Source organism: Selaginella moellendorffii, unplaced genomic scaffold, assembly GCF_000143415.4.
Source record: "Selaginella moellendorffii unplaced genomic scaffold, v1.0 SELMOscaffold_122, whole genome shotgun sequence".
Classification (NCBI taxonomy): Eukaryota; Viridiplantae; Streptophyta; class Lycopodiopsida; order Selaginellales; family Selaginellaceae; genus Selaginella; species Selaginella moellendorffii.
The window spans coordinates 257340-283004 of NW_003314383.1; the positions used below are offsets into that span (position 1 = coordinate 257340).

A 25665-nucleotide genomic window follows, 5' to 3' on the forward strand; every position below is an offset into this window, starting at 1 on the left:
GTTAAAGTAGCGAGCATGACTTAAATGTCCATCTCAAACTCCATCTCAGGTCCATCTTGGGCCCACCTCAAGTCCATCTCAGACTCCATCTCAAACTCCATCTCAAGTCTATCTCAAACTCCATCTCAAACTCCATTCGGACTCCATCTCAGGTCCATCTCAGACTCCATCTCGGGTCCATCTTAGACTCCATCTCGGGTCCATTTCAGACTCCATCTCAGGTCCATCTCAGACTCCATCTCGATCCATCTCAGACTCTATCTCAAGTTTATCTTAGACTCCATCTTGGATCCACCTTGGGTCCATCTTTGGCCCACCTCGAGTCCATCTCGGACTCCACCTCAAGTCCACCTTAGGTCCATCTCAGACTCCTCCACGTGTCATGTGTTGGTCCTCTTGTCCCTTTTCTAAAGACTTTTTTATTGTTTGCTTCGTGCTCGTTCCTTGAGCACTCCATTGGGAGTTCCACTCCCACTCTTGACTCTTCAGGTCAATGTTTTTAATCCAAACATGTTATGCTTATTTAGCTTTTGCTTCGGCCACTACTATGTACTCCACTTTGGGGCTTAGGGATTTGTGTCTCACAACTTCACCACCCATAGACAAAGTTCAATGTCTTTATCGAATGGTAAACATTTTTATAAAGTAACCCCATCATGGATTACCACTTCTCATCCTTAGCACTTAGCTAATATCTGTCAATGGTTTGACACTGAAAGCTCACTAAGCCTTGTCCATCCTCTAAAGAGCATATTCTCTCCAACTAAGAGATTTATTAGACCACTAATGGTGGCCTTTCCCTTTTTGTTCGTTTAGTTCATGCTAAATTCGTTAGAGACACCTTCTCTATTTCAATTTGACTACTCATTCAGGAGTAATCTCGGCCTTTACCAACATAACTATATCTCACTTTGGAACTTTTAATTTTAACTTCTTAAAGTCAATTTCTTAGATGTTTTCGACACCTTGCATTACACGTGTTATGCAAACTCCACTTCCTCATCCTAGAAGTTCTTTAATTGAGGGTACCATCATCCTCTCCATTATTTCGTGCTACTTTAGGCACTAAGTTCCATTTTTTTATAATTTGTGCTAGGGTTGTTCATGGCTTTATCATTTGGCTACCTTGCCACTCCCTCCCTTGGAGCTTACCTTTGCCAAACTGGAACATTTAGAAATTCGTCCTTGAAAACATATTCTCTTTCCCATAATCCATTAGTATTCAACACATAAGTGTTCCTTGCTCAACTTTGTTGTTTGGATTTCTTTCAATGATTTCTATAGCCCAAATTTGTCCACTAGTCTTTTGCTTTTATCCTTGGATTGTTATACCATGCAACATAGAATTATTAGTTCCGTCCTCGAGGTATCCTTTTAGTTCCTTAACAAAGGCTTTACTTTGCCAAATTTAGAGGGTGTTCACCCCTAGTAAGTGTCTTTAGCATTTTTTGCTCTAGGCTCTCATATTTATGACCCTCCCATGGGTCTTTCCCAGTGACTACTTTTTTGGACTCATAATACCATCACATTGACACCATTCATTTCCTTTATGTGTCTTTTTCATTTGATCATCTTAACCAAATCACACTATCACCAATAGTTCAAATTAACATTTTGAACTAAGAATCTTATTCTTTAACTAAACAAAGACTTAGTTCTTGTTTAGCCACAAGATCATGTAGTGATCTCATATTAACCCCTTAATAGGTTTGCCAATAGGTACTAAATCTTCCAGACCTTTAAGTTATTAACTATGACCACGGGGGCATCCCCCACACTGGTAGTACACCCAAGCCAACCCTTCTAGGTAAGGGTCCTTAGCAATTGAGATTGGGTGTCCCCATCTCATTCACCACGTCCTTGGTGCCACTTGCACCAAAATATTCAAGTTAGATATGTCGAGCTTTCCCACTAAGCAATCTAACTGTTCATCACGACTCTAGGGCATCCCCCACTTGGCGGTGTGCCCAAGCTAGTCTCCTCACTGAGAGTTTATGACCACTGAAAAATAAGTGTCCTTATATTCCAACCCATCACCACGCCCTAGTGAGTTATGACTCAAACCCAAGCATTAGAGGGTTGGGACTCAAACTCAACCTCCATATATGCATCTATAAACGGCATCATCCAAAGTGTCTGACGTAACTCCCTACGCTGGTGCACCTACTTATACTTAAAGCATGCTACAAATCACAGCTTAGGAACTTAATTCCTCCACACTACCAAATCCTCTCACTTGACAAATCTATGATCATGCATGGACTCCTTTATGCTTGGCCCACATTCAATTAGGGTATTTGTTCCCCCGACTTGCCAATCTCGCTTAGCAAGCCATCTGACCAACGTAACATAGTTTTATGCATAAACGTAAAAGTCCTTGACCATCGACTTTCATTCAAAGCCATCCTTTTGAACACTCAGGAACTACTTCCGCAACCTTGATAGCCTTGCCTTATGGCAAGTTTCAAAACTACGTTTCTACTGTGCTACTCTAATTTTGTGCATTCTATAAACCATTTTTGGCTTTTTTAGGTATTAAGCTAAGAATTGTCTTTGGGAACCTTGAAAGAACTCTATCAACTTGTTAAGGCCTCTTCTTTCATAAGCTTTCTAATTGCCATATGGTCTAACATGGACAATTCTATATTTTAAACTCTCCATGGCATCACAGTTGCTAATAATAACATGTTCGAACACCCATGTGATTTTCCACTCCTAATTTGCACAACCACCCTTGGTTATGCCCTTTGATTCCTATAATTCAGTTTTATCCATTTACTACTTGTTTTTGGCTTCACACATTTCCTTCGGTTATTCTCCTCCAAACTAGGAGGGTAGCTTTACATTTTCTACCATGCTTTAGCAAGTATTCTTAGGGATGAACCTATCTGATAGTTTAGAAAGTGATTCCTCAATCCTAGTACACTCACCTTATAATCTCACACATCGGGATTAACGTTGTTACTTATGAGCTTTTATATGCCCATCATTAGCCTTACCAAAATCGCTTTTTGGCTTTGTCCAATTTGAATAGACAAACTTCTCCCATCTCCACAACCTTAGATGTTGGATAGCACCTCTTATCTATCATTCGCTAGGGACTTAGTCCCTTGGGCCTTATCTAATGCCCTTATGACACAAAACATCCCTTCCTGGTGTTTTAGAGTGTTTGGGTGTCCTAATGATGGCCTTCTTTGACAATGAGTATTCCTTTTACGACATTGACTTATTATATGGCAACATAAGCAATTTATCCCCTATAAGAGTATTTCTAACTTCTTTATCCTAATAAAAAATCTTGGGTAGTTATTTTCTACCAATTTAATCAATTATTTTGCACCTTTTCTTAGTTGCTTCATAGTTGTCAAGTCTTACAACTCATTGTTGATGCTTCCATACCTCCATCATTATTTAGGTCACCTCACTTCAATTGCATGCCTTCCAACTTAGGTTATGGCATTCCCATTTTTATCAGGATTCCTTTTGGAAGAGGTTTTCATGAACCTGCTAATTTGACCTCAAGGTATCATGCCTTGGCACATTCAGTGTCTCCACATCATCAGATCCATGAACATACCTTTATGACACTTTTTACTTATGTTTAGGTTTTTGCCAAGATTAATATAGTTGTTTCTCATGCCAACTATTCATTAGCACTACACTATAGTGTTTACACACAGTTTGTGTCAAAAGTTGCTTTCTTCTGGGAACACCTTTCTCATTACTTTTGTATGGCACATTCTGCCATCAATGAGATACCCACTATTCTCATACTTGGATCTTATGATCCTCCCCATCTTTTGTGGGGCACAACACACTTTAGTCCAAATGCTTCTACCAATCCCTTAGAACCATTCCTTGACTCTATTTGAGTCATCTAGCTTTTTGGACTTTGCTAATTCGATGACTTGTAAGGTTCTACTTTTAAGGTGCCAACTCGCTGAAATACAACTTGTATTCATGTCCTACTCATATGGACCATGTTTGCAAGTATTATTTCAACACTTGATTATTTTCTATTTCATGTGGGCTATCTTTGCCCCTTAGGATTATCTTTCTATATAATGAAAATACCAACTTATCCTCTAAATACACCCCTAACTCTTTAGGTTTGTTTTAGCATTTATAAAAGGGTAGCTCTAACTACCATTTCAAGGACTTGTGTCCTCATTTATATTTGACCTCCCACGGTTATTAATTCTAGTCTCAAATTCATGAGCACTAGCCTCAACTATATGAGAATAATCTTGTGACTCCTTTATTATTTTGGAGTTTTTATCTTTCCTGTGATCCCAACTATACTTGTTTACCACAACTATAATAGCTAATTTGTTAAGTCAAATGCGCATCTAGATCACATCCTCAACTCTCTGAAAAAAACTTTATACTGTTCCTAAAATCCCAAAGTCGTTCCATTATTGACCTTTTTCTATCCACCACCTTGCCTACAAGTTCACACATGAACTTTATTAGAGAGCCATGTCTTCCTGAGCTGTTACTCCTCAAAGATAGGCCCACTTCTAGGACCTTCCGATGCCAACATCAGTGGTGATAAAATTGAGCACCCATAAAAGTCGGACTAAAGAACAGTTTTGATACAAAATTGTAAGCAATTAAATTTTCCATTCTACTTTAGTCACTTAACCACACTTTTGACCACTTAAAGGAGTCTCACTCACAACCTCCATAAGTCCTATTCCGGACTTAGGGCTTGCTAGCCCTGAGAATGGCATCCCTGCCACTCAACCTTTGCACTTAGTCCAAGTGCTCTACACCATGACCGACACTTAAAGGTACCACTAACATAACAGCCTATTATGCTAAGGCTATGCCCATTCATCTTTGCCACACTGGTGGTCCAACACCACTTACATCACAGTCCCATCTCTCAAAGACTAGGCCGTCTGTCCATGAGTGGTCATCCCAAACCACTCCTTAGCATCCTTAGAATGCTTGCAAACATAAAGAACAACCTTCCCCAATATCCCTTTTTTAATTTCCACCAAGTCTCTTTCTGTCCATGGCTGTGTTTGCTGAGACTGCCACTAGGTCAAGGCCCACAAGCCCGACCACTAAGTCCCACTGTCTTTTGGGACTTCCACACTATGTGACTATAACCTTGGTCACTACACTAGAAGACTACCCCTCTTCCTTTCCACAGTCCAGGATTTTGGGACAATGTTTTGAAACACCATGGCCCTACGTGAGCCTCATAGGTACTCTCCCCACTTTCTGCCTTTGGGTGCTCTATCTATGGGCTTAAAGAGAGGTTCTATTGAGCCACACCAAATATCCAAGTAGGTAATGCCACCCAGGCTTGGACTGGAAGCATTGACTATTCAATCTCCCAGGGGAACTAAAGCTGACTCTTGAACACTTTACCAAGTTACCCTATTTGTCGGTTCATATTCACTCTAGCATTGGACTTCCCAGTGGTTATCTCATCACTCAACACATGGGTATAGCCTTTCTAAGCCAAACTAACTCCACTAAGGTCCAACCCCCACACTTTCCTTACTATACTTTTGTCGTAGGGGACAATTGTTTTGGGCTTTCACCCAACAGCTTATATTAGTATTTGGATTTGGACTCAGACTTGGACTTGGACTCGCTCTTAGTCTTGGTTTTGGACTTAGACTCGGACTCGGTCTCGGTCTTAGTCTTGGTCTCAGGCTCGGTTTCCATCTTAGGTCCATTTCGGACCCATCCATATGTCATGTGTTAGTCCTTTTGTATCCCTTTTTAGAGACTTGCTTATTGCTCGCTTCATGCTCATTCCTTGAGCACTTCATTGGGAGTTCCACTAGAGGGCATTCTATCATTCTGAATGTGTGCAATCCAAATTGTAATACAATAGAAGTGATTGCTCTAACCGAGGTGTCTATTTGTTCTGAGCGGACTGTTAATACTTAAGAGCCTAGCATGGGATTCAACTTGATAACTGCTCTTTGCATTCTTGGGACAAGCAGCACAATGAGCTTCATTCCAGTTTTCTCATTTCTAAACAGGAAATACAACTAACCACTGGGTGGTGAAATTTCTTTCATGAGTTACTCAAACTTCGATCTTGTATGTGACCTTGTCTTGAGTCACATACTTTCTGAAATCCTGTTTAGCCTTCTTGAAATAAAATTTGGACATAGCCTCACTGATGTGGTATCCATACTCCTGCATGAGCCAGTATACATCAACAGCCAGTATTATTTTTGTCAATAGGGACAGCTGCAACCCTCTATCGTTGAAGGAAAACCCTATGGCAGCTAGGAGCCATCAATATGTCAAAAATCTCAACATCAAGACAAAAAGCCAAAAATCAAACCATCAACAACACACAAAATTCAGCCAGATAATTTGGACAGATCATGAAAATATATGAAAGTCACATCGGAATCTGTTCCTAAGAGAGACTTTGTTGACAGGTGGCCCAAATTGCCGCTGCGGTGGCCAAGACATGACTTGACTTGACTTCTCAAAATTGACTTGACTTCTAAAATCTGTGCTTATATAAATCTTTTCTATAGTATTAGCATCCATAGTCTTAGACAAAGTAGTTTATCTATCGAGCATTTGCAATGCAAATGCATGCAATCCCAAATTATAATGGAATGCAAGTGATTGAAAGTAAGACCTTGACAAAGCTTATGAGTGCTTTAAAATTCTAGAATTTTAAAGTACGAATAAAGTTTTCAAAATCGCCGAAACAAGCAAAGTCATGAAGTCAAGTCACCTATAGACAAGTCTAGTTTTTCTGCAGCCTAAGGTTTTTCATAATCAGGTCACTTGGATACCTTTGTTTCAACTAGCCTAGGTTTTTTCTGTGGCTGAGTGAGAGTCCTACCATGTTCTCCCTCCTGTTCCTTCTCATCGTGTTTATGACGGTTGTAGATGGGAAGACCAGTTCATCAGTTGATTCAGCAGCAGCACTGTTACGGCTGAAACATGGTGTCAGAGATCCACTAGGAACATTGAGAGGCTGGAACAAGACTGTGAGTTGTTGCGAGTGGGAAGGCGTGGATTGTTCCTCACAACAAGGCCGAGTCATAGGGCTCCATCTTCAATCTTTAACACTACCAAGTTCCGATTTGCTGATATTGACAATCCAGATGCTGTCTCACCTCCGTCAGCTGCACGTCTCAAGGAGCCAATTTGCAGAACCATTGAGCAGCAATTTAAGTTTGCCAGGCTGTGATTTGGAGGTACTTGACTTGTCTAACAACATCTTACGAGGCAGTTTTCCTACAGAGCTTGTGCTCCACTGCAAAGACTCATTACGGCTGCTAAATCTCTCCCATAACCAGCTTGATGGTGAACTTGGATCCAATTCTGTGATTGGCAGGACACTGGAGACACTCGACCTTTCAAACAACAACTTCAATGGCACAGTTCCATCCTCCCTATTCCAAAGTTGCAACAGCCTGCACTTCTTCAATCTTTCAAACAATGAATTTGCTGGAAGTGTTCCAGCGCAGATGGTTACCCACTGCCCCGTTCTAGAGGATGTCAATCTAGCAAGCAACAACTTTTTCGAGGCATTAGAGTTTTCAAACTCCAACACCATTCAGCGGCTTATTCTTGCATCAAATTCTCTGACCGAGCTAGCAGTTCCATGTCTCAACGTGACACATCTAGATGTCTCTTACAACAGACTTTCTGGAAATATCTTCAACAGCAGCGATTCAACTTGCTCTTCACTCAAAGTGCTCAATATCTCTAGTAACTTCTACTCAGGGCTGCCTTTATTGTCGTTGGGGCTTAAGAACTTGGAACTACACTCGTCTCTTGAAGTTCTGGACGCAAGCTACAACTCGTTCACAGGTGAATTACCCAAATTCCATGCGAATCTGAAGCACTTGGATTTCAGCTCCAACATGTTCACCAAAACAAGCAGCAACATCTGTCCCACTGATTCAAAGGTAAGGAACTTGCTCCTGCCCAATAACAGGTTGACCGGTCCACTACTTGACTCTCTAGTCAACTGCCGAAGGTTGCAGTTGCTGGATGTGAGTTTTAATGAGTTAACTGGAGGAATACCCGACCAGCTATGCAACAGCCTTCCTAAGCTGCAGCATTTACATGCTTGGGGGAATGGCCTCCAGGGATCCATTCCGTCAACCTTGGGTAACTGCGTCGACTTGATTACTATTCTTCTCAGTCACAACAATCTCAATGGCAGCATACCTACTCAGCTGTCTGGTCTGCACAAACTCTGGTGGCTAAGCTTAAGTAGCAACTATCTGACTGGAGAGATACCATCTTCATTTGGGGAGCTAGATAACTTGGTCTGTCTACAGCTGACCAACAACTCCTTAGAGGGTGAAATTCCCAAAGAAATGGATGGATCCAAGAGTTTGTACGTGATGGAGCTTGCAAGCAACTCGTTCAGTGGAAAACTACCTGGTAGAATTGGTCGCAAGTTCAGCAGAGTTGAAATAACCGGGTCTATTGTGGTTCAGGCTAGACTTGACAGCATGTATGTAGTTGCACGAACACCTGGTCCCATATGCAAAGGCAGTAACATGCTCTTTATTGTACACGGGATCCGTCTTCATGATCTTGAGCAGCACTTGTTTGCAAGGACTGGCTGCTTTGCTCCCCTGAACATTAATCCACCTTACGTGTTGAACATCAGCAGCCCGCTCATCATTCAGCTTTCTTATAACCAGCTGAGTGGAGAGATTCCTGAAGAAATTGGACTCATGCGCAGTCTTTTGATCTTGGATGTTGCACACAACAATCTCAGTGGCCGGATTCCTGAAGTTCTAGGCAACCTTGAGGGTATGCAAGTCCTGGATTTATCAGAGAATGCTCTGCATGGAAGTATACCCGCTTCGCTCTCGCAGCTCACATTCCTGTTTCTCTTCAATGTCTCGTACAACAACTTGTCTGGCCGTATTCCACAAAGAGGACAGTTTTTTACTTTCACAGGAGGAAGCTTTGAAGGAAATCCTGAACTTTGTGGCTTGCCACTTCCAACCAAGTGTTTTGCTGCTGATCCACCAGTTCTGACAAATATTGCTCATCCTATAAGTGATGATGGGATCCAAGACATTTTGGTGGCCGCCCTGGTCTCTGGAACTATAGCCTTTGTCATATGCTGTGCCTTGAGTTTCTATTGCCACAGCAAGTATACCTGCAAGCTGTCCCAGACATCTAGCTATGTGTGAACTAAATAGTACTCGTGTTTACTGCTTTTTCACCTCCTCCAGTTTTGCATTTGGAATACTTATCAGGACTGAAGAGAAAGATTTGAATACAAAAAACCAGGCCTCAACATTTTCTATTTTGCAATTAATGAATTTGAATCTTGCAACTTGCCATCTTAAGGTTAAATTAATCCAGAAACCCTAATACAGAACCAAATGTTACAGTTTTTGTGTGATGGAGTATTACGTGGTTCAAGGACCCTTCAATCTGCTTCTTGACACACATAGGCAGCATATGGCTTTCATGATTGCTGCACTTCATGACGCTTATGTGGGAAACAATCAAGAGGGCACTAATTCAAGTATGTCTTCTTTTGTTTAAAGACTTTCACACTTATGCCTGAAACTATATTACACTAATTGAGTGATTTGTTAAGTGAGATTGGCAAGTCAAGGGAAACAAAAACCCTAATTGAAGGTGTTGACTTCAAAAAAAAGGGTGGCCCATGGGGCCAAGCATGGAAAAGTCTATGCATAATCATAGACTTGTCAAGTGAGAGGACTTGGTAGTGCAAAAGAACTAAGTTCATAAACTATGATCCATAGTGCATTTTAAGTATAAATTAATGTACTGGTGTGGGGAGTCACACCAAGAATCCTGGGTGATGCCGTCTGTAGATGCATCACATTTGGAAATGTATCTAAAGCTTCCCTTAGAAATGCCACCGGATCGGTTCCCAGACATTGGAGCAGTGAAGAAGAACAAGAACAGAGCAAAGATCAGAATAGCTTACATTGTGAGATGATGGGACATAGAGTTGTCGAGTTGACTATGCTTAAAAGGAGGCTTGGGTTCATGGGCGCTTTTGAAGGGTGATTACTATAAGAATTTTGCCGCGATCCAGGAATGGACCTCCAACTATGGATTTACACGCCTCCTCTAGGCCCTAGAAATGAAGGATTTGATTGGAGCACAACTAAAAACAAAAGTACACACCTCAACATCTACACGACTCTGCAGGATTGGTACCATGTAGTCTGTCTCCTTGATGTAGGTCACTACATACTCATCTGTGGCTTGTAAATGTCCCTGGACACAAAAAATTGCAAAGTGAGCAAACACTCACACTATAAACATGAGAAATCACCTAATGAAAATAGAAAAAGATAGGCTCATTTCCATAGTTAGGAACCTCTTTCCTATTGATTCCCTTGCATCAACAAAACTGGTGATAACCTGAGGTCAAAGGAAATATCTTGGAGTTCCTAACAAGGAATATGTGCACATCCATATCTTCGGCAATGTAGACCCATCTGTCATGAATGGTAATTGTTAACCCTTGTAACCAAAAACACTATAGGCCAATCGAATTGTAGTGCCTTTGTCCACCCTAACCAACCAAAAATTAGTAAAATTCAAACTCATCTTTGAAAGCCAACTTCCAGCTGTTGAAGGCTTCATCTAGTGCATCGAGTATAGAATTGACGAGTAATTTGACTCACAAGTTGACTGATTTGCAAATTCATAACCATCAACTTTCGTTCAAAGCCATCTCTTTGAATACTCAAGGATTACTTCCCCAACCTTGATAACTTTGCCTCATAGCAAGCTTCAAAACTAGGCTTTTGCTACGCTATTCTGATTTTGCGTGTTCTATAAACTATTTACATTTGTCTTTCTAAGTACTAGAATTGTCTTTGGGAACCTTGAAAGGACTCTGTCCCTTAGCTTGCTAAAATCTCTCTTTTTGCAAATTTTTTAATTGCCATATGATCTAATATGGACAATTCTATACTTTAAACTCTCCATGGCATCACAGTTGTTAATAGCAATATGTTTGAGCACCCATTTGATTCTTCACTTACAACCTACATAACCACTATTGGTTATGCCCTTCAACTCTTATAGTTCAATTTTATCATTTTACTATTTATTTTTGGCCTTGTGCGTTCCTTTTAGTTATTCTCCTCCCATCTAAAAAGGTAGTTTTGCACTTTCTACTATGCTTTAGCAAATATTCTTAAGGATGAACCTATTCAATCACTTAGAAAGTGGTTTTTCAATTTGGATATGCTAACTGTGTAATACCACACATTGGAATTAACGTCGCTACAATTGGGCCTCTTTATACCCATTTCTAACCATGCCAAAATCCCTTTTTGGTTTTGTTTAATTCGGATAGACAGACTGTTTTTCATCTCCGTAACCTTGGACATTAGATAACACTTCTTAGCCATTATTTGCTAGGGACTTAGTCCCTTGGGCTTTATCTAATACCCTCATGATTCCAAACACCACTCTCTAGTGTTTTAAAGTGTTTTGGTGTCCCAATGATAACTTTATTTGACAATGAGCATTTCTTTTTACGACATTGACTTACTATATCTTAACATAAATAATTTATCCCCCGAAAGGGTACATCTAACTTCTTTATCCTAATAAAAAGTCTTAGGTAGTTAACTTTTACCAATCCAACCAATTATTTTGCATTTTTTGCTTAGTTGCTTCATAGTTGTCAAATCTTACAACTCATTGCTAGTGCTTCCACTCCATCATTATTTAGGTTACCACATTCTAACCACATGTCTTCCAGCTTAGGCTATGCCATTCCCATTTTATATTGAGATTCTTTTGGCAAGGGGTTCTCATAAACTCGCCAACTCGACCTCAAGGCATCATGCCTTGGCATATTTGGTGTCTCCACACCATCAGCTCCACGAGCTTACCTTTATAACACTTCCCACTTGTGTCTAGGTTTTTGCTAAGACTAAAGTAGTTGTTTCTCATGCCAAATATCAGTTAGCACTACATCATAATGTTCATACACAATTTTAAACCAAAGTTACTTTCTTTTAGGAACACCTTTCCTACAACTTTAGTATGGCACCTTCTGCTATCAATGAGATGCACTTTGTTCTTATACTTGAATCTTATAATCCCCTATCCCTTGTAAGGTATAGCAAAATTCAGTCCAAATGCTTCCACTAGTCCTTTAGGACTATTCCTTGACTCCATTTAAGTCATCCAGCTTTTTGGACTTTGCTAATTCAATGACTCGTAAGTTCTTAACTTTCTAGCTATTTTGAGGTGCTAATTCACTAAAATACATCCTCTTATATTTATGTCTTACTCACAAGGACCATATTTGCAATTGTTACTCCGACACTTGATTATTTTCTCCATCTACCATTTCAAGGACTCGTGCCCTCATCTATATTTGACTTTCCATAGTCATTAATTCTGGTCTCAAATTCATGAGCACTAGCCTTAACTATTTGAGGGTAATGTTATGACTCCTTTATTATTTTGGAGTTTTTATCTTTCCCATAATCCCAACTATAGTTGTTACCACAACTACATTAGTCAATTTGTTAAGTCTAACGCTCATCTACCTCACATCTTCAACTCTCTAAAGAAAACCTTATACTGTTCCCAAGGTCCCAAAGTTGTTACTAAATTGGCCACTTTCTATCCACCACATTGCCAATAAATTCACTTATGAACTAATGTGGAGAGTCATATCCTTTCGACATGCTACTCTTCGAGGATAGACCCACTCCTAGGACCTCCCAAAGTTGTTACTAAATTGGCCACTTTCTATCCACCACATTGCCAACAAGTTCACTTATGAACTAATGTGGAGAGTCATGTCCTTTTGACATGCTACTCTTCGAGGATAGGCCCACTCCTAGGACCTCCCAATGCCAAGACAAGTGATGATATATTTGACCACCAATAAAAGTCGGACTAAGGAATAGCTCCAATACCAAATGTAAGCTTTTAAATTTGGACTTTTTGAGAGGTCAACCAGCCCAATATTATTCAAACCTATGGACATTTAACCCCAAATATCTTAAGACCCTTAACCGATTGGAAAAGGGGGTGCACTCTTGTTCATGGGCCCTTTCCCTTTATATTTAAACCCCATGGATCATCTTTCAAGTTGTTCTTTTTTATTGCTTACAATTCACTATGCAAGTTCACGCCCTCATGAATTGAAGCTGAGAGCCACAACTCTCCTGAGAGCCCTGCTCTCTTGACACTCTACCCCTCGGGTTGAGCCTAGCTAGAGCAAACTAGACCTGCCAAATGTCAGTCAAATGTGGTGTGATTCCTCTAACCCAATCAACAAAGTCAGACCCAAGACTAGCTCCGATACCAAATTGTAAGTATAAATTTTCCATTATACTTTAGTCATTTAACCATACCTCCGACCACTTGAAGGAGTCTCACTCACAACCTCTATAAGTCCTATTCTAGACTTGGGGCTTGCTAACCCTAAGAATGGCATCCATGCCACTCAACATTTGCACTTGGTCTAAGTGCTCCACGTATCCAATCCTATGACCAACACCCAAAGGTACCATCAACATCTTAGCCCGTTACGCTAAGGTCATACCCATTCACCTTTGTTACACTGGTGGTTCAACACCATCTATATCACAGTCCTGTCACTCAAAGACTGAGCCATCCGTCCATGAGTGATCATTCCAAAACCACTCCTTAGCATCTTTAGGATGTCCATAAATATGGGGAATAACCTTCCCTAATATCCCTTTTTTGGTCCCCACCAAGTTCTTTTCTGTCCATGGTCATGTTTGCAAACACTGCAATTTGGTCAAGGCCCATAGACCCGACCACTAAGTCCTCTTATCCTCTGGGACTTTCTCACTATGTGACCGTATCCTTAATCGCTACACTAGAGGATTGCTCTTTTTCCTTTCCACAATTTGGGACTTTGGGATAACATTTTAGAACACCGTGGCCCTACATAAGCCTTATAAGTACTCTCCCCATCTTCCGCTTTTGGGTGCTTTAGCCATAGGCTAGAGCGAGGTTCTGTCAAGCCATGCCAGGTATCTAAGTAGGTAGTGCAACCCACACTTGGAGTGGAAGCATCGACAATTCGATTTCTAGAGGGAACTAGAGTTGGCTTTTGAAAACTTCACCAAGCTACCTTATTTGTCTGTCCATATTCACTCTAGCCTTGGACTTCCCAATGGTTATATCATCACCCAACACGTGGGTATAACCTTCCTAGGCCACACTGGCCTTTTCTAGCCAAACTGGCTCCATTGGGGTCCAACCCCCACACTCTCCTTATTATACTTTTGGAACCCCTTGCAGCACCTCCAACCCCCTCTAGGGGACGATCACTTTGGGCTTTCACCCAACAGCTTGTATTAGTATTTGAACTCGGACTAGGACTTGGATTCGGGCTAGATCTTGAACTTGGACTCAGACTCGGTCTTAGTCTCGATCTCGATCTCAGTCTCGGTCTCGTCTTGAACTCCATCTTGGGTCCATCTTGGATCCATCTCAGACTCCATCTCGAATTCCATCTCAAGCCCATCTCGGACTCCATCTCAGGTCTATCTTGGATTCTATCTCGGTCCATCTCGGACTCCATCTTAGGTCCATCTTAGACTCCATCTTGGGTCCATCTCGAACTCCATCTCAGTCCATCTCGGGCTCCATCTCAGGCCCATCTCAAACTCCATCTCAGTCCATCTCAAACTCTAGCTTGGGTCCATCTTGGACTCTATCTTGGACTCCATCTCAGGTCCATCTCAAACTCCATCTTTGTCCATCTCAGACTCCATCTCGGGTCCATCTTGGACTCCATCTTAGGTCCACCTTGAGTCCATCTCGGACTCCTCCACGTGTCATGTGTTGGTCTTCTTGTGTCCTTTTTCTAGAGACTCTTTTATTGCTCACTTCGTGCTCATTCCTTAAGCACTCTATTGGGAGTTCCACTCCCATTCTTGAATTTTTAAGTTGGAGCCTTTAGTTCAAATATGTTATGCTCGTTTAGCTTCTGCTTCGGCCACTACCACATGGCACCTTTTCAGCTCCACTTTGGGGCTTAGGGATTTGTGTCTCACAATTGAGTCATGGATTCGAGGGCTTCAAAATGGGTTTAAGAATCCTACATCACTTGTTGATGACTTGCCATTTTGGCATTTACATTCTCAATATCAGCTTAAAGATGGCATTCTTTATTTTGTGGGGATGGATCTTGATGATTATTTACAGCTGGTGGTGATTCCACAGTTTTTCCATTCTCTTATTTTAGGCGGGCATATAATACATTATCGTATGACCGAGAAGCTGTGCAAGTCTTTCTATTAGCAGGAGATGCAATGTGATGTTATTTGGTATGTGCGTAGCTGCATTTGGTGCCAAGCTTGTAATACTCCCCTGCATGCCATGGAAGGACAATTGGAGTCAATTGTAATTTCCTGTTCATTTGAGTTGGTGGCGTTTGATCTTATGAGACCTTTTCCACGATCAACTGTTGACAATGAATATGTTATTATTACTTCTGACTATTTGACCTATTGGGTGGAAGTTGATGCTCTTGCTAGCACCTTTGCAATTGCTATTGGATACTTCCTCTTCAATCAAATGGTATTCCAGCATTCTTGTCCGGAGCGGATTCTTTCAGACAATGGTTCTGCATTTATGGCTGAGGCATTTTATGTTTTGATGTCTTGGTTGGGGATATGCCACACTTTCACAAGTGATTATCATCCATAGTTAAACAGTTTGGTGGAATGGCTTATTCAGACATTTAAAGAAATAATTATAAAATACTTGAACTTTTAGCATTTGGATTATGATGATTATTTGCCATGTCTTCGGTATGCATATGTTATAGGGGTGTAGAGTTCTGTTAGTGCTTCACTATATAAAGTCCTATATGGTCATGATCAAATATTACCAACGGAGATGAGTTTACCTTCGCGATTGTCGCGAGCTGCCAATGCTAGGTCGTGGGATTAGTATTTGACGAGCATTCTTCCACTTATCTGAGCAAAGTTTGCTGAACACTTAGGCCATGTACAAGTGAGACAACAATGGTGCTACAACTCTCATCATCATCCACCTGTGGAGTACAAAGTGGATAATTTGGTGTTAATCCATTTTCCCCATCTTACAATACGTGGTTTATCTAAAGGGTTCCTTGCTTAGTGGAAAGGACTATATCGGGTGTTGCGGCAAGTTGGACCACAAGTTATGAGGTTTGGCATTATGTCTAGTAGGCTGATCCTCTAGAAATTGTGCATGTGCAGTGGTTGAAACACTTTATACACATGGATCAAGAATAACTAATACCACCTATAGATTGGTTGATGCCTCCTCCTGATGTTCTTCCAGATCTTAGCCCATCTACAAGAGATCCTTGATGGTTTTCTATTATTCCAAGAGGAAGGGATGATGTGATGTCCAAGTGCACAGCTATGATGCCGTATACTAATATTAGCATAGTGGGATTTTAGTAGCTGTTAGATTGGTTTCAATCCAAAGCACTTGTTCCTCTATATAAATTAGGGTTTTTGGGTTAATTGATATGCACATTTTCTGTATTCCCTTTCCATGTTTCATGCACTCACATCATTAAATTATAACATATATTACCCTAAACCCAAGAATATTTCAGATATAATTGTTTAACACCATATCACATTACCATTCAAATCTAACAATTTTGTGGAGATGTTTTTCATATCTCCAAAAACTTTTGATAGTGCATAAGTAGCAAAGAAATATTTAACTTCCAACCATTTTGCAGTTTCTGAACATATCACACTTAGATCATCACTGAAGTTGGAACCCAATTCTTGCTATAAAATGTCAATTCCTAAACCTAAATATTTAGATACTTAAATATAAAAATAAAAAACTCAAAAAATATGATGATGAAAAATTGCCAAACAATCATCCAATCCAGCCAACCTTGAATCTGTAGAAAAAAAAAATTTTTTTTCTAAAAAAATATAAAAAGTATTTACTGACCTAACTCAGAATACTTAAGGCTCACCCCAAGCACTATACTTCTTATATGTTGAAGTTCAAATTCAGTAGTTTTAAGAATCCTAGCTGCTTGTAAAGCTTGCAGCACTTCCTAAAAAAAAAAAAAAAAAAATTAAAAACTTCAAATGATATAATATAATACCATGATAGGAATGTTGTACATTGATTTCCTACTTTGGATCAACGTAGACAGTTTGTCCTTTCCTAAATGCCGCTCTGAAAGTACAAAAACATTTTAGATTAAAAGCTAAAAATATTTGCTTGCCGAGAAAGATCCTAAACATCACATGTGTTGCCCATCTCATCACGTTGTTAGCTAAGCAATTCGGATTTTCACAACGCATCATTGTAAGGCCGCCACACTTGGTTTTTGAGCACGGAATGTATTTTGCATTACCAGCCAGCACAGCAGTGGAGAATAAACATTCTCCAGCCTTAGTCTGTGAAGGAACAGGAGTAAGCATCACAGAAACGATACTGATTTACCTGATATTCTGGCATGACAAGAAAAGTGATTTACCTTAGATTTTGGCTCGAGCAGCATTGTGTCCTGAGAATTGATGACCTTGTCCAATCTACCCCCACAATCCTGTAAAAAAATGAAATGGAATTAAACGTCACGTGTAATAAGGAAGAATGATTTACTTGCGACTTGAGCAACATCATCTCTGTTATTCCCTCTGAATGCATTATGTCACATATGGCCCCGTCCTTGGCCACCCTGCCCTGGACACCGAGCTCGAGTTTCCGCGAGCGTGTCGCATCCGCGGGCAACTCCTGCGCCCACAAGCTAAATGTTAGCTGCGCTCTTGCGCTCTTCTACTCACTCACCTCCAAAAAGCCGCCGCCAGAACATGCCGCCCAACCAGGAGCAAGAGTTTATTTGCGAGTGTGCTGGGCAGATCCACTTATCCGGGAGTGTGCTAGGCAGATCCACCGATAGCTATAGACACTTTTAGGGCAAGGTTCTTAGAATATTCCTTGAAACTCCATAACTCGTTTTATTTTGCTTTCATTCTTTTAATGCTATATAAAAAGTTAATCTTTATAATGAACATTTAATTTCTTTAGTGAGTCGATTATGCGGCATCTCAAATATGTACTTAGAATTAAATAATTCTTTCTATCAAAGTTTTAGGATCACCAACTTGATCCGTTAGCCTCATGTCATAGGCACTCGTTTGTAGTATTTAACATCGGTTCTAGAGCTCCTTTTCCTATCTTTCTAGGCTTCCATAGTGTAGAGTTCTCTATGGCTCACACTTTTCTCTTTGCTACTTCTCTCTTCGCTGTTCTTGCTAGTGCTGTTCTAGCTACCAACACCAACAACTCATGTTTCCCAGGTAAGACTCTGCAAGCGATTTTACAACCAGTCACAAGCTTTATGTTCGCAATCAAAACACAGGCGACGCCACCGTCCAAATGTATAACAGCGACCTCAAACTCATGAGAGATCTCGAAGTTGGAGACAAGGTATTGTATTGCTCTTAAGTTTTTCGAGAGCCCAGCTAAACGTGCCATGTCTAAAGATTGCAGTGAGCAAAAACGTGTTCTCCGATGTCTACGCATTCGGCCACAAGGACACCGATGTGATCTCCGAGTTCATCCAGGTCCACACCGCCTCAGACATGATCGAGCTTAGCGAGGGCCACTTCATCCCAGTCGACGCCAAGGGAAAGCTTGTGTACAAGCGAGCCAAGGATCTCCAGGTTGGAGAAACTCTCTGGGGATCATCTCAAATCACTGGTAACATCATACTTGTTTTGAGACTTTGCTCTTACTTTTGATAATTATAGAACTTTCCAAGGTGGAGAAGCTGGGTCTCTACAACCCATTCACTCTCTCCGGCAACATCATGGTTAACAACGTGGAGGCTTCCTCTCACAGCGAGTGGTTCCTGGACTCCCTCTTTGATGCCATTGGCGCAACTGAGTACCTCCCATATGCATACCAGGCGGTGCTCGCTCCACTTCGTGCCATCTACAACATTGTTGGGAAGGAAATCTATGGAAAGGGTTATGCTGCCGTCAATTCTTGTGTCAACGTTGCTGAATTTGGAATGAAGCACGGAGGAAGCATTGCTCTCACCATTGGAATCGATGGAGTTGCAACAGCAATGCTGGCCACGAAGGCTTGAGCAAAAATCAGGAGTAAATAAGAGAGAAATAATCACAATCCAGATCAGGTCAATGTAAATCTCCAGAACAAGAATGAAAGAAATGAGTGAAGAAACTGTGTGATGTCAAACAAAAGCTTCATTTCATGACATGCATCACAAAGATGCATAAATGTTAAGTTTCTCAATTGTATAGGGGGTTTTAAATGTATAGTAAAGATAGTTGGGCATAGTTGACCAACCTAAGGTATAATTTAGCTTTTGTTTGTGTTTTTGTCATTGTTTTGTGTTTGGATTGGGTGTAAGCTTAAATTCTATACCATGTTAGTTGGTGGAGTATTTATATCCTCGCGTTAGACTACTAATATGTTGAAATAATATGAAATTTCATTTGGTTTTGTTTTGCGTGTTAATTTTAGCATTGGGATGGTAAATGCTCTAATGTTGTTTTAAGTTGTTTCACATTCCTATCCCTTCACTTTTTGGGCTGTACATTCAAGAGTCCATTCTGTGCTCTTGTGCCATTACCCTTTTAACCCTATCTTAGGAGTTTGGCACTATTCCTTCATTCAATGGCTTAAGGCCCTGAAACTCAAGTTTTGCACCATTGTCCTTAGGACACATGGCATGTGATATATGGCACATGTGCTTCATGGTTATCATATGGTAAATCATCATAGGATAAAAGGTAAAAATCATGTGATATAAATTTTTATATTCGATGCACTCATATTGACGGAGTTGAAGAGTAGCCTTGATTGTCTTTGAGGAATGCTTAGATTTATGTTTTTAATTTAGATCAAGTTTTTGGTTTAGATAATTAGTTTAATTATTTGATGTTATGTGGTTGCAACTAAATAATTAATTTCAGTTGATGGTGATATTCATGGCAAATGGTGCAACTCTTCTAACTCTTTCTACCCATCTTTATATCTGGTAAAAAGTTTTTTGTAGAAATCCCAAAGATGATAATGATTATTGGTTCAATCACTTTACATTGATTGCCAATTATTATTTTTGAAATGATATCTAATATTTACACAAGTTTTTCACATATCTCCAAAAGACATTGTTGTAGTGGTACAATGGTTTAAGTGTGGAACCTCCTCCCAAATGTCTTCAAGCATGCATTTAGAAATGTTGATAATTGTGATGATGCCTTCTAACAATTGCATCATCTTTGTTAGGGACCATCTAAGTCAGTTATGCAATTTAATGTTTGAATCTAAAGCCTCTTACTTTGTGTAGAGTTTAAGTAAACAAAAATCAGAATTTTCAAAAGAAATATAAAATGATTTGCTACACTTTAGGTGTACCAATGCTTTGTTTGTTTAATAGTAGTGCTTATTATTTATTAATCTAATTGATCGATAGGAAGTTTATAATTTCTAAACACGAGATTAAATTTATTACACATTAACCATTAAATGTTCTAGCATTAAATGGTAGAATATCCTAGAATATTTAAATATATTCTAAATATCTACTACCAAATCTAAATGGACAATCTATATTATCTCACTTAAGTAAGTGATAAACTAACTTTCCATTAGCTAAACAAACATCCATAAATTTTTTATTGAAATCATGCAAATTGAACCTGCCTCAAGGCCTACAACTGGACAACCTGTGTGCCTTGGGCCATTATCACTTTATTGTTATAGATAGAATTGTAACAAAAAAAGTGTAAAGAATAAATAGAAATTTCTATGTTGTACATATTGATTTTTTTCAAGTCATCTACATATAGGAGGAGCTAGAACTAAGACATATCTCATTTTATAGCTATTAAATATTAAATTTAATGCTTAATCTAGATTTATACTTATCATTATATTCTAAAATATATTACCCTAAACCGTAAATATCAAATAATATTTAAGATATAACCCCTACTGATTGTTTAACACCATATCAATGTTTTTCATATCTTCAATACAGTGCATAAACAGCAAAGAAATATCTAACTTCCAACCAGTTTTCAGCTTCTGGACATATCACACTTACATCATCACTGAAGTTGAACCCAATTTTTGCTATAAAATGTCCATATTCCTAAACATAAATATTTAGATACTTAAATATAAAAATAAAAAACTCACAAAGTATGATGATGAAAAATTGCCAAATAATCATCCAATCCAGCCAACCTTGAATCTGTAGAAAAAATAAAATAACCTGACTCAGAATACTTAAGGCTCATCCCAAGTGCTATACGTCTTATATGTTGAAGTTCAAATTCAGTAGTTTTAAGAATCCTAGCTGTTTGTAAAGCTTCCAGCACTTCCTAAAAAACATAAAGAATAAAATTTATAAGAAATTTCAAATGATATAATATAATACCATGATAGGAATGTTGTACATTGATTTCCTACTTTGGATCAACGTAGACAGTTTAGTCCCAGGGTCCTTTTGTAAATGCCGCTCTTAAAGTACAAAAACATTTTAGATTAAAAGCTAAAAATATTTGCTTGCCGAGAATGATCCTAAACATCGCCTGTGTTGCCCATCTCATCACGTTGTTAGCTAAGCAATTTGGATTTTCACAAAGCATCGTTGTAAGGCCGCCACACTTGGTTTTTGAGCACGGAATGTATTTTGCATTAGCAGCCAGCACAGCAGTGGAGAATAAACATTCACCAACCTTAGTCTGTGAAAGAACAGTAGTAAGCATCACAGAAACGATACTGATTTACCTGATATTCTGGCATGACAAGAAAAGTGATTTACCTTAGATTTTGGCTCGAGCAGCATTGTGTCCTGAGAATTGGTGACCTTGTCCAATGTACCCCCACAATCCTGTAAAAAAATGAAATGGAATTAATCTTCACGAGTAATAAGGAAGAATGATTTACTTGCGACTTGAGCAACATCATCTCTGTTATTCCCTCTGAATGCATTATGTCACATACGGCCGCGTCCTTGGCCACCCTGCCCTGGACACCAAGCTTGTCCCAAAGACGATCGTCAAAGACTGCCTTGGCAGGGACAAGCTTGGTGCCAGCCACACACGCCAGCACGTCGTATAGAGCATCTTCGGCGAAAAAGAGGCCCATCTTTCTATTGATGCCAATACCGCGGAGATCCACCACGACGCACTTTCTGATCCCGATCGCGTCCACAGCGTTCAGCTCCTTGACAGGATCCTCTCCACGGTCATGAGACGCCTGGACGAACTTCCTGGCCGACAGTGTCATGGGCATGCCCCGGAAGTCGTCGTAGTTGACGACCCAGTCCAGAGAGCCATACTGCAATGCCTTGGTGGGAACCGCCAGAAGGATGTAGCCAGTGGAGACCCGATTCTGCCAGATGGATTCCTTATAGACGAGGACTTGTTTAGCATCAAGCTCTCCTAAAGTTCCATCGATCACGAATTCCGCCGGAGGACCCCGACACCGCAGGCCGAGCTCGAACGTGGAAATGCAGCCCACGGCTTCGATGCTCCTGATCTGGCATGGCTCCAGCGGCGTCATTGAAGGCTCCATTTCGTTGTCGTACAAGTAGGCTGGAATGCTCCAAGGCGCTCCCCAGTAAAGGGCATTTGCATGTGTACGACGCTGCTTGGGGCAGATGTTTCCATGAGCGTAGCTCAGGTGATCAAGCAACGTCGTGTCGGGGCAGCCGCATGCAGTCAACTGCCGGTTGTAGCAGATATCGCAGAAGAGGAACAAGGAGGTGGTGGTGTTATCGTAGACGAGCTTGAGAGGAGGAGCAGGAGCACGAGGCCGAGCTCGAACCCGAGCTCGAGTTTCCGTGAGCGTGCCACATCCGCGGGCAACTCCAATGTTAGCTGCGCTCTTGCGCTCTTCTACTCACTCACCTCCAAAAAGCCGCCGCCAGAACATGCCGCCCAACCAGGAGCAAGAGTTTATCTGCGAGTGTGCTGGGCAGATCCACTTATCCGCGAGTGTGCTAGGCAGATCCACCGATAGCTATAGACACTTTTAGGGCAAGGTTCTTAGAATATTCCTTGAAACTCCATAACTCGTTTTATTTTGCTTTCATTCTTTATATAAAAAGTTAATCTTTATAATGAACATGCGGCGACCTCAAACTCATGAGAGATCTCGAAATTGGAGACAAGGTATTGTATTGCTCTTAAGTTTCTCGAAAGCCCATCTAAACGTGCCAGATCTATAGGTTGCAGTGAGCAAAAACGTGTTCTCGGATGTCTACGCATTCGGCCACAAGGACGCCGATGTGATCTCCGAGTTCATCCAGGTCCACACCACCTCAGACATGATCGAGCTTAGCGAGGGCCACTTCATCCCAGTCGACGCTAAGGGAAAGCTTGTGTACAAGAGAGCCAAGGATCTCTAGGTTGGAGAAACTCTCTGGGGATCATCTCAAATCACTAGTAACATCATACTTCCTTTGAGACTTTGCTCTTATTTTTGACAATTATAGAACTTTCCAAGGTGGAGAAGCTGGGTCTCTACAACCCATTCACTCTCTCCGGCAACATCATGGTTAACAACGTGGAGGCTCCCTCTCACAGCGAGTGGTTCCTGGACTCCCTCTTTGATGCCATTGGCGCAACTGAGTACCTCCCATATGCATACCACGCCATGCTCGCTCCACTTCGCGCCATCTACAACATCGTCGGCAAGGAAATCTATGGAAAGGGTTATGCTGCCGTCAATTCTTGTGTCAACGTTGCTGAATTTGGAATGAAGCACGGAGGAAGCATCGCTCTTGCTGGTGGAATCGCTGGAGTTGCAACAGCAATGCTGGCCACGAAGGCTTGATGAAAAACCAGAAGTAGAATAAAATGTAAATTTCATTAACATATTTTATGCTTTTGATTATTCCCCATATATTCTCAATGGTTTATTGTTTGTTTAGTGGATATACCTAGATATTTTAGAACTTTTTACCATCTAATGGTTGTTATTCCTTTAGATTAATCTCGTGTTTATAATTTATGATTAAAGCATACTCTAGCTTATCTAGCTTTTATACCATTAGGTTAAACTTGTGGTTGTTAAAAAAGTTCTTAAACATGATGGAAAGTGTATTGTGTGGTTTATATGCTCAACTAGGAAAAACATTTTCTTGTAATACATAAATCATAATAATTTGTTATAATACAAACTAAGCAAACCCAACTTTTCTAAAATGTAATGTGTCACAATTTATTATTATTTATCTAAAAAAAAGGCTTGATGTACCACAAGTAAAATAAAATAAAATTTCAAAAAATAGAAAAAGAAAAGAAAACTTTTGATTATTCCCCTTCTTTCTTTATATCCAACTCCCAATTTTATATTATAAATGGTTCATTTGCATCTTGGTAGTTGATATACCTAAAATATAGTTGAATATTCTAGAATAGTAATAGTAATTTAATGGCTATTATTTATTTATAATAATTTTATCATTAAATTTAAACATGGTTATAATTTATAAAATTTTCCCAAACACCTTCTAGCTCTAACTATTATACCATTAGATAAATCTTGTGTTTATCAAAAACATTCTTAAAAATAATAATTTATTATTATTTTTCTAAAAATATTATTATAATGCTATTAAATAATAATAGTATCTTTAAATATGAATCTAAGTATATTTATATTTTAATTAATATATTAAATTAAGTGATTAGTTTCAAAATTTACAAAATTTGTTTCATTAATTTAATGAAAATTACTTTTGTGAGTGTTTGGAATATGGAAAGGGAATATAAAAAATATGCCCCAAAAACCCTAATTTATATATAGAAGCGAGTGGTTTGGATTGAAACCAATCCAATGGCTACCAAAATCCCACTATGCTAATATTAATATACGGCATAGTAGCCATACACTTGGCCCTCACATCATCCCCTCCTCTTGGAATAATGGAAAACCATCAGGGTTCTCTTGTAAACGGGCCGGGATCTGGAGGAACGTCAAGAGGAGGCATCGGCAGATCTGTAAGTGGTATTAATTGTTCCTGATCCTTTTGTATGAAGTGTTTCAACTGCTGCACATGCACAATCTCTGGAGGATCGGCCTGTTGGACGTCATGCCGAACCTCATAAACTTGTGGTCTAACTTGCCGCAACACCTGATACGGTCATTTCCACTGCGCAAGAAGCCCCTTAGATAAACCACGTACTGTAAGATGGGGAAAATGGACTAACACCAAATCATCCACTTTGTACTCTGCAGGTGAACGATGATAAGAGTTGTAGCGCCGTTGTTGTCCCACTTATACGTAACCTAAGTGTTCGGCAGACTCAGTTTGGACAAGTGGAAGAATGCTTGTCAAATACTGATCCCACGACCTAACATCGGCAGCTCGTGGCAATTGCGAAGGTAAACCTAGCTTTGTTGATAATATTGGATCATGACCATATAGGAGTTTATATGGTGAAGCACCAACAAAACTCTACACCCCTGTGACATATGCATATTGAAGAGACGGCAAATAACCATCCCAATTAGAATGTTGAAAGTTCACATACTTCGCAATTGTAGCGCACGTGGTTTTTACCCTTTATCCTATGGTGATTTACCATAGGATAACACCATGAAGCAGAACCTAAACCCTCTTTGTGCCACGTGACAGATGCCATGTGTCATATGCCACGTGTCCAAAGG

At 40.0% G+C, this 25665-nt stretch overlaps 3 protein-coding genes and 2 long non-coding RNA genes across 6 annotated transcripts in view; 4 read left to right on the forward strand and 1 right to left on the reverse strand.

Annotated features, from left to right (window-relative positions):
- Positions 1 to 25665, forward strand: part of LOC9632930 (warthog protein 6) — an 86166-nt gene that overhangs the window by 17590 nt on the left and 42911 nt on the right. The window lies entirely within an intron of this gene.
- On the forward strand, positions 6977 to 9288 carry LOC9632878 (protein BRASSINOSTEROID INSENSITIVE 1). Its single transcript, XM_024665406.1, has 2 exons — positions 6977 to 7196; positions 7243 to 9288. The coding sequence occupies exon 2, from the start codon at positions 7470 to 7472 to the stop codon at positions 9162 to 9164; it is 1695 nt and encodes a 564-aa protein (XP_024521174.1). The 5' UTR covers positions 6977 to 7196; positions 7243 to 7469; the 3' UTR covers positions 9165 to 9288.
- On the reverse strand, positions 16851 to 17714 carry LOC9632879. Its single transcript, XR_002991096.1, has 5 exons — positions 17608 to 17714; positions 17483 to 17551; positions 17105 to 17402; positions 16945 to 17053; positions 16851 to 16891 (listed from the first exon to the last, which is right to left on the reverse strand). It is a non-coding gene; the product is annotated as an uncharacterized LOC9632879 (long non-coding RNA).
- Positions 18209 to 19255, forward strand: LOC9632925 (warthog protein 6). Of its 2 annotated transcripts, none has more exons than XM_002991617.2 (4): positions 18209 to 18305; positions 18368 to 18435; positions 18492 to 18708; positions 18759 to 19255. In XM_002991617.2, exons 1-4 carry the CDS (start codon positions 18215 to 18217, stop codon positions 19097 to 19099), a joined length of 717 nt encoding a protein of 238 aa, XP_002991663.1. In that variant the 5' UTR covers positions 18209 to 18214; the 3' UTR covers positions 19100 to 19255. The 2 variants fall into 2 exon arrangements, with proteins under 2 accessions (XP_002991663.1, XP_024521178.1); XM_024665410.1 differs by having other exon boundaries at positions 18573 to 18708.
- Positions 23387 to 23886, forward strand: LOC9632926. Its single transcript, XR_002991097.1, has 2 exons — positions 23387 to 23435; positions 23486 to 23886. It is a non-coding gene; the product is annotated as an uncharacterized LOC9632926 (long non-coding RNA).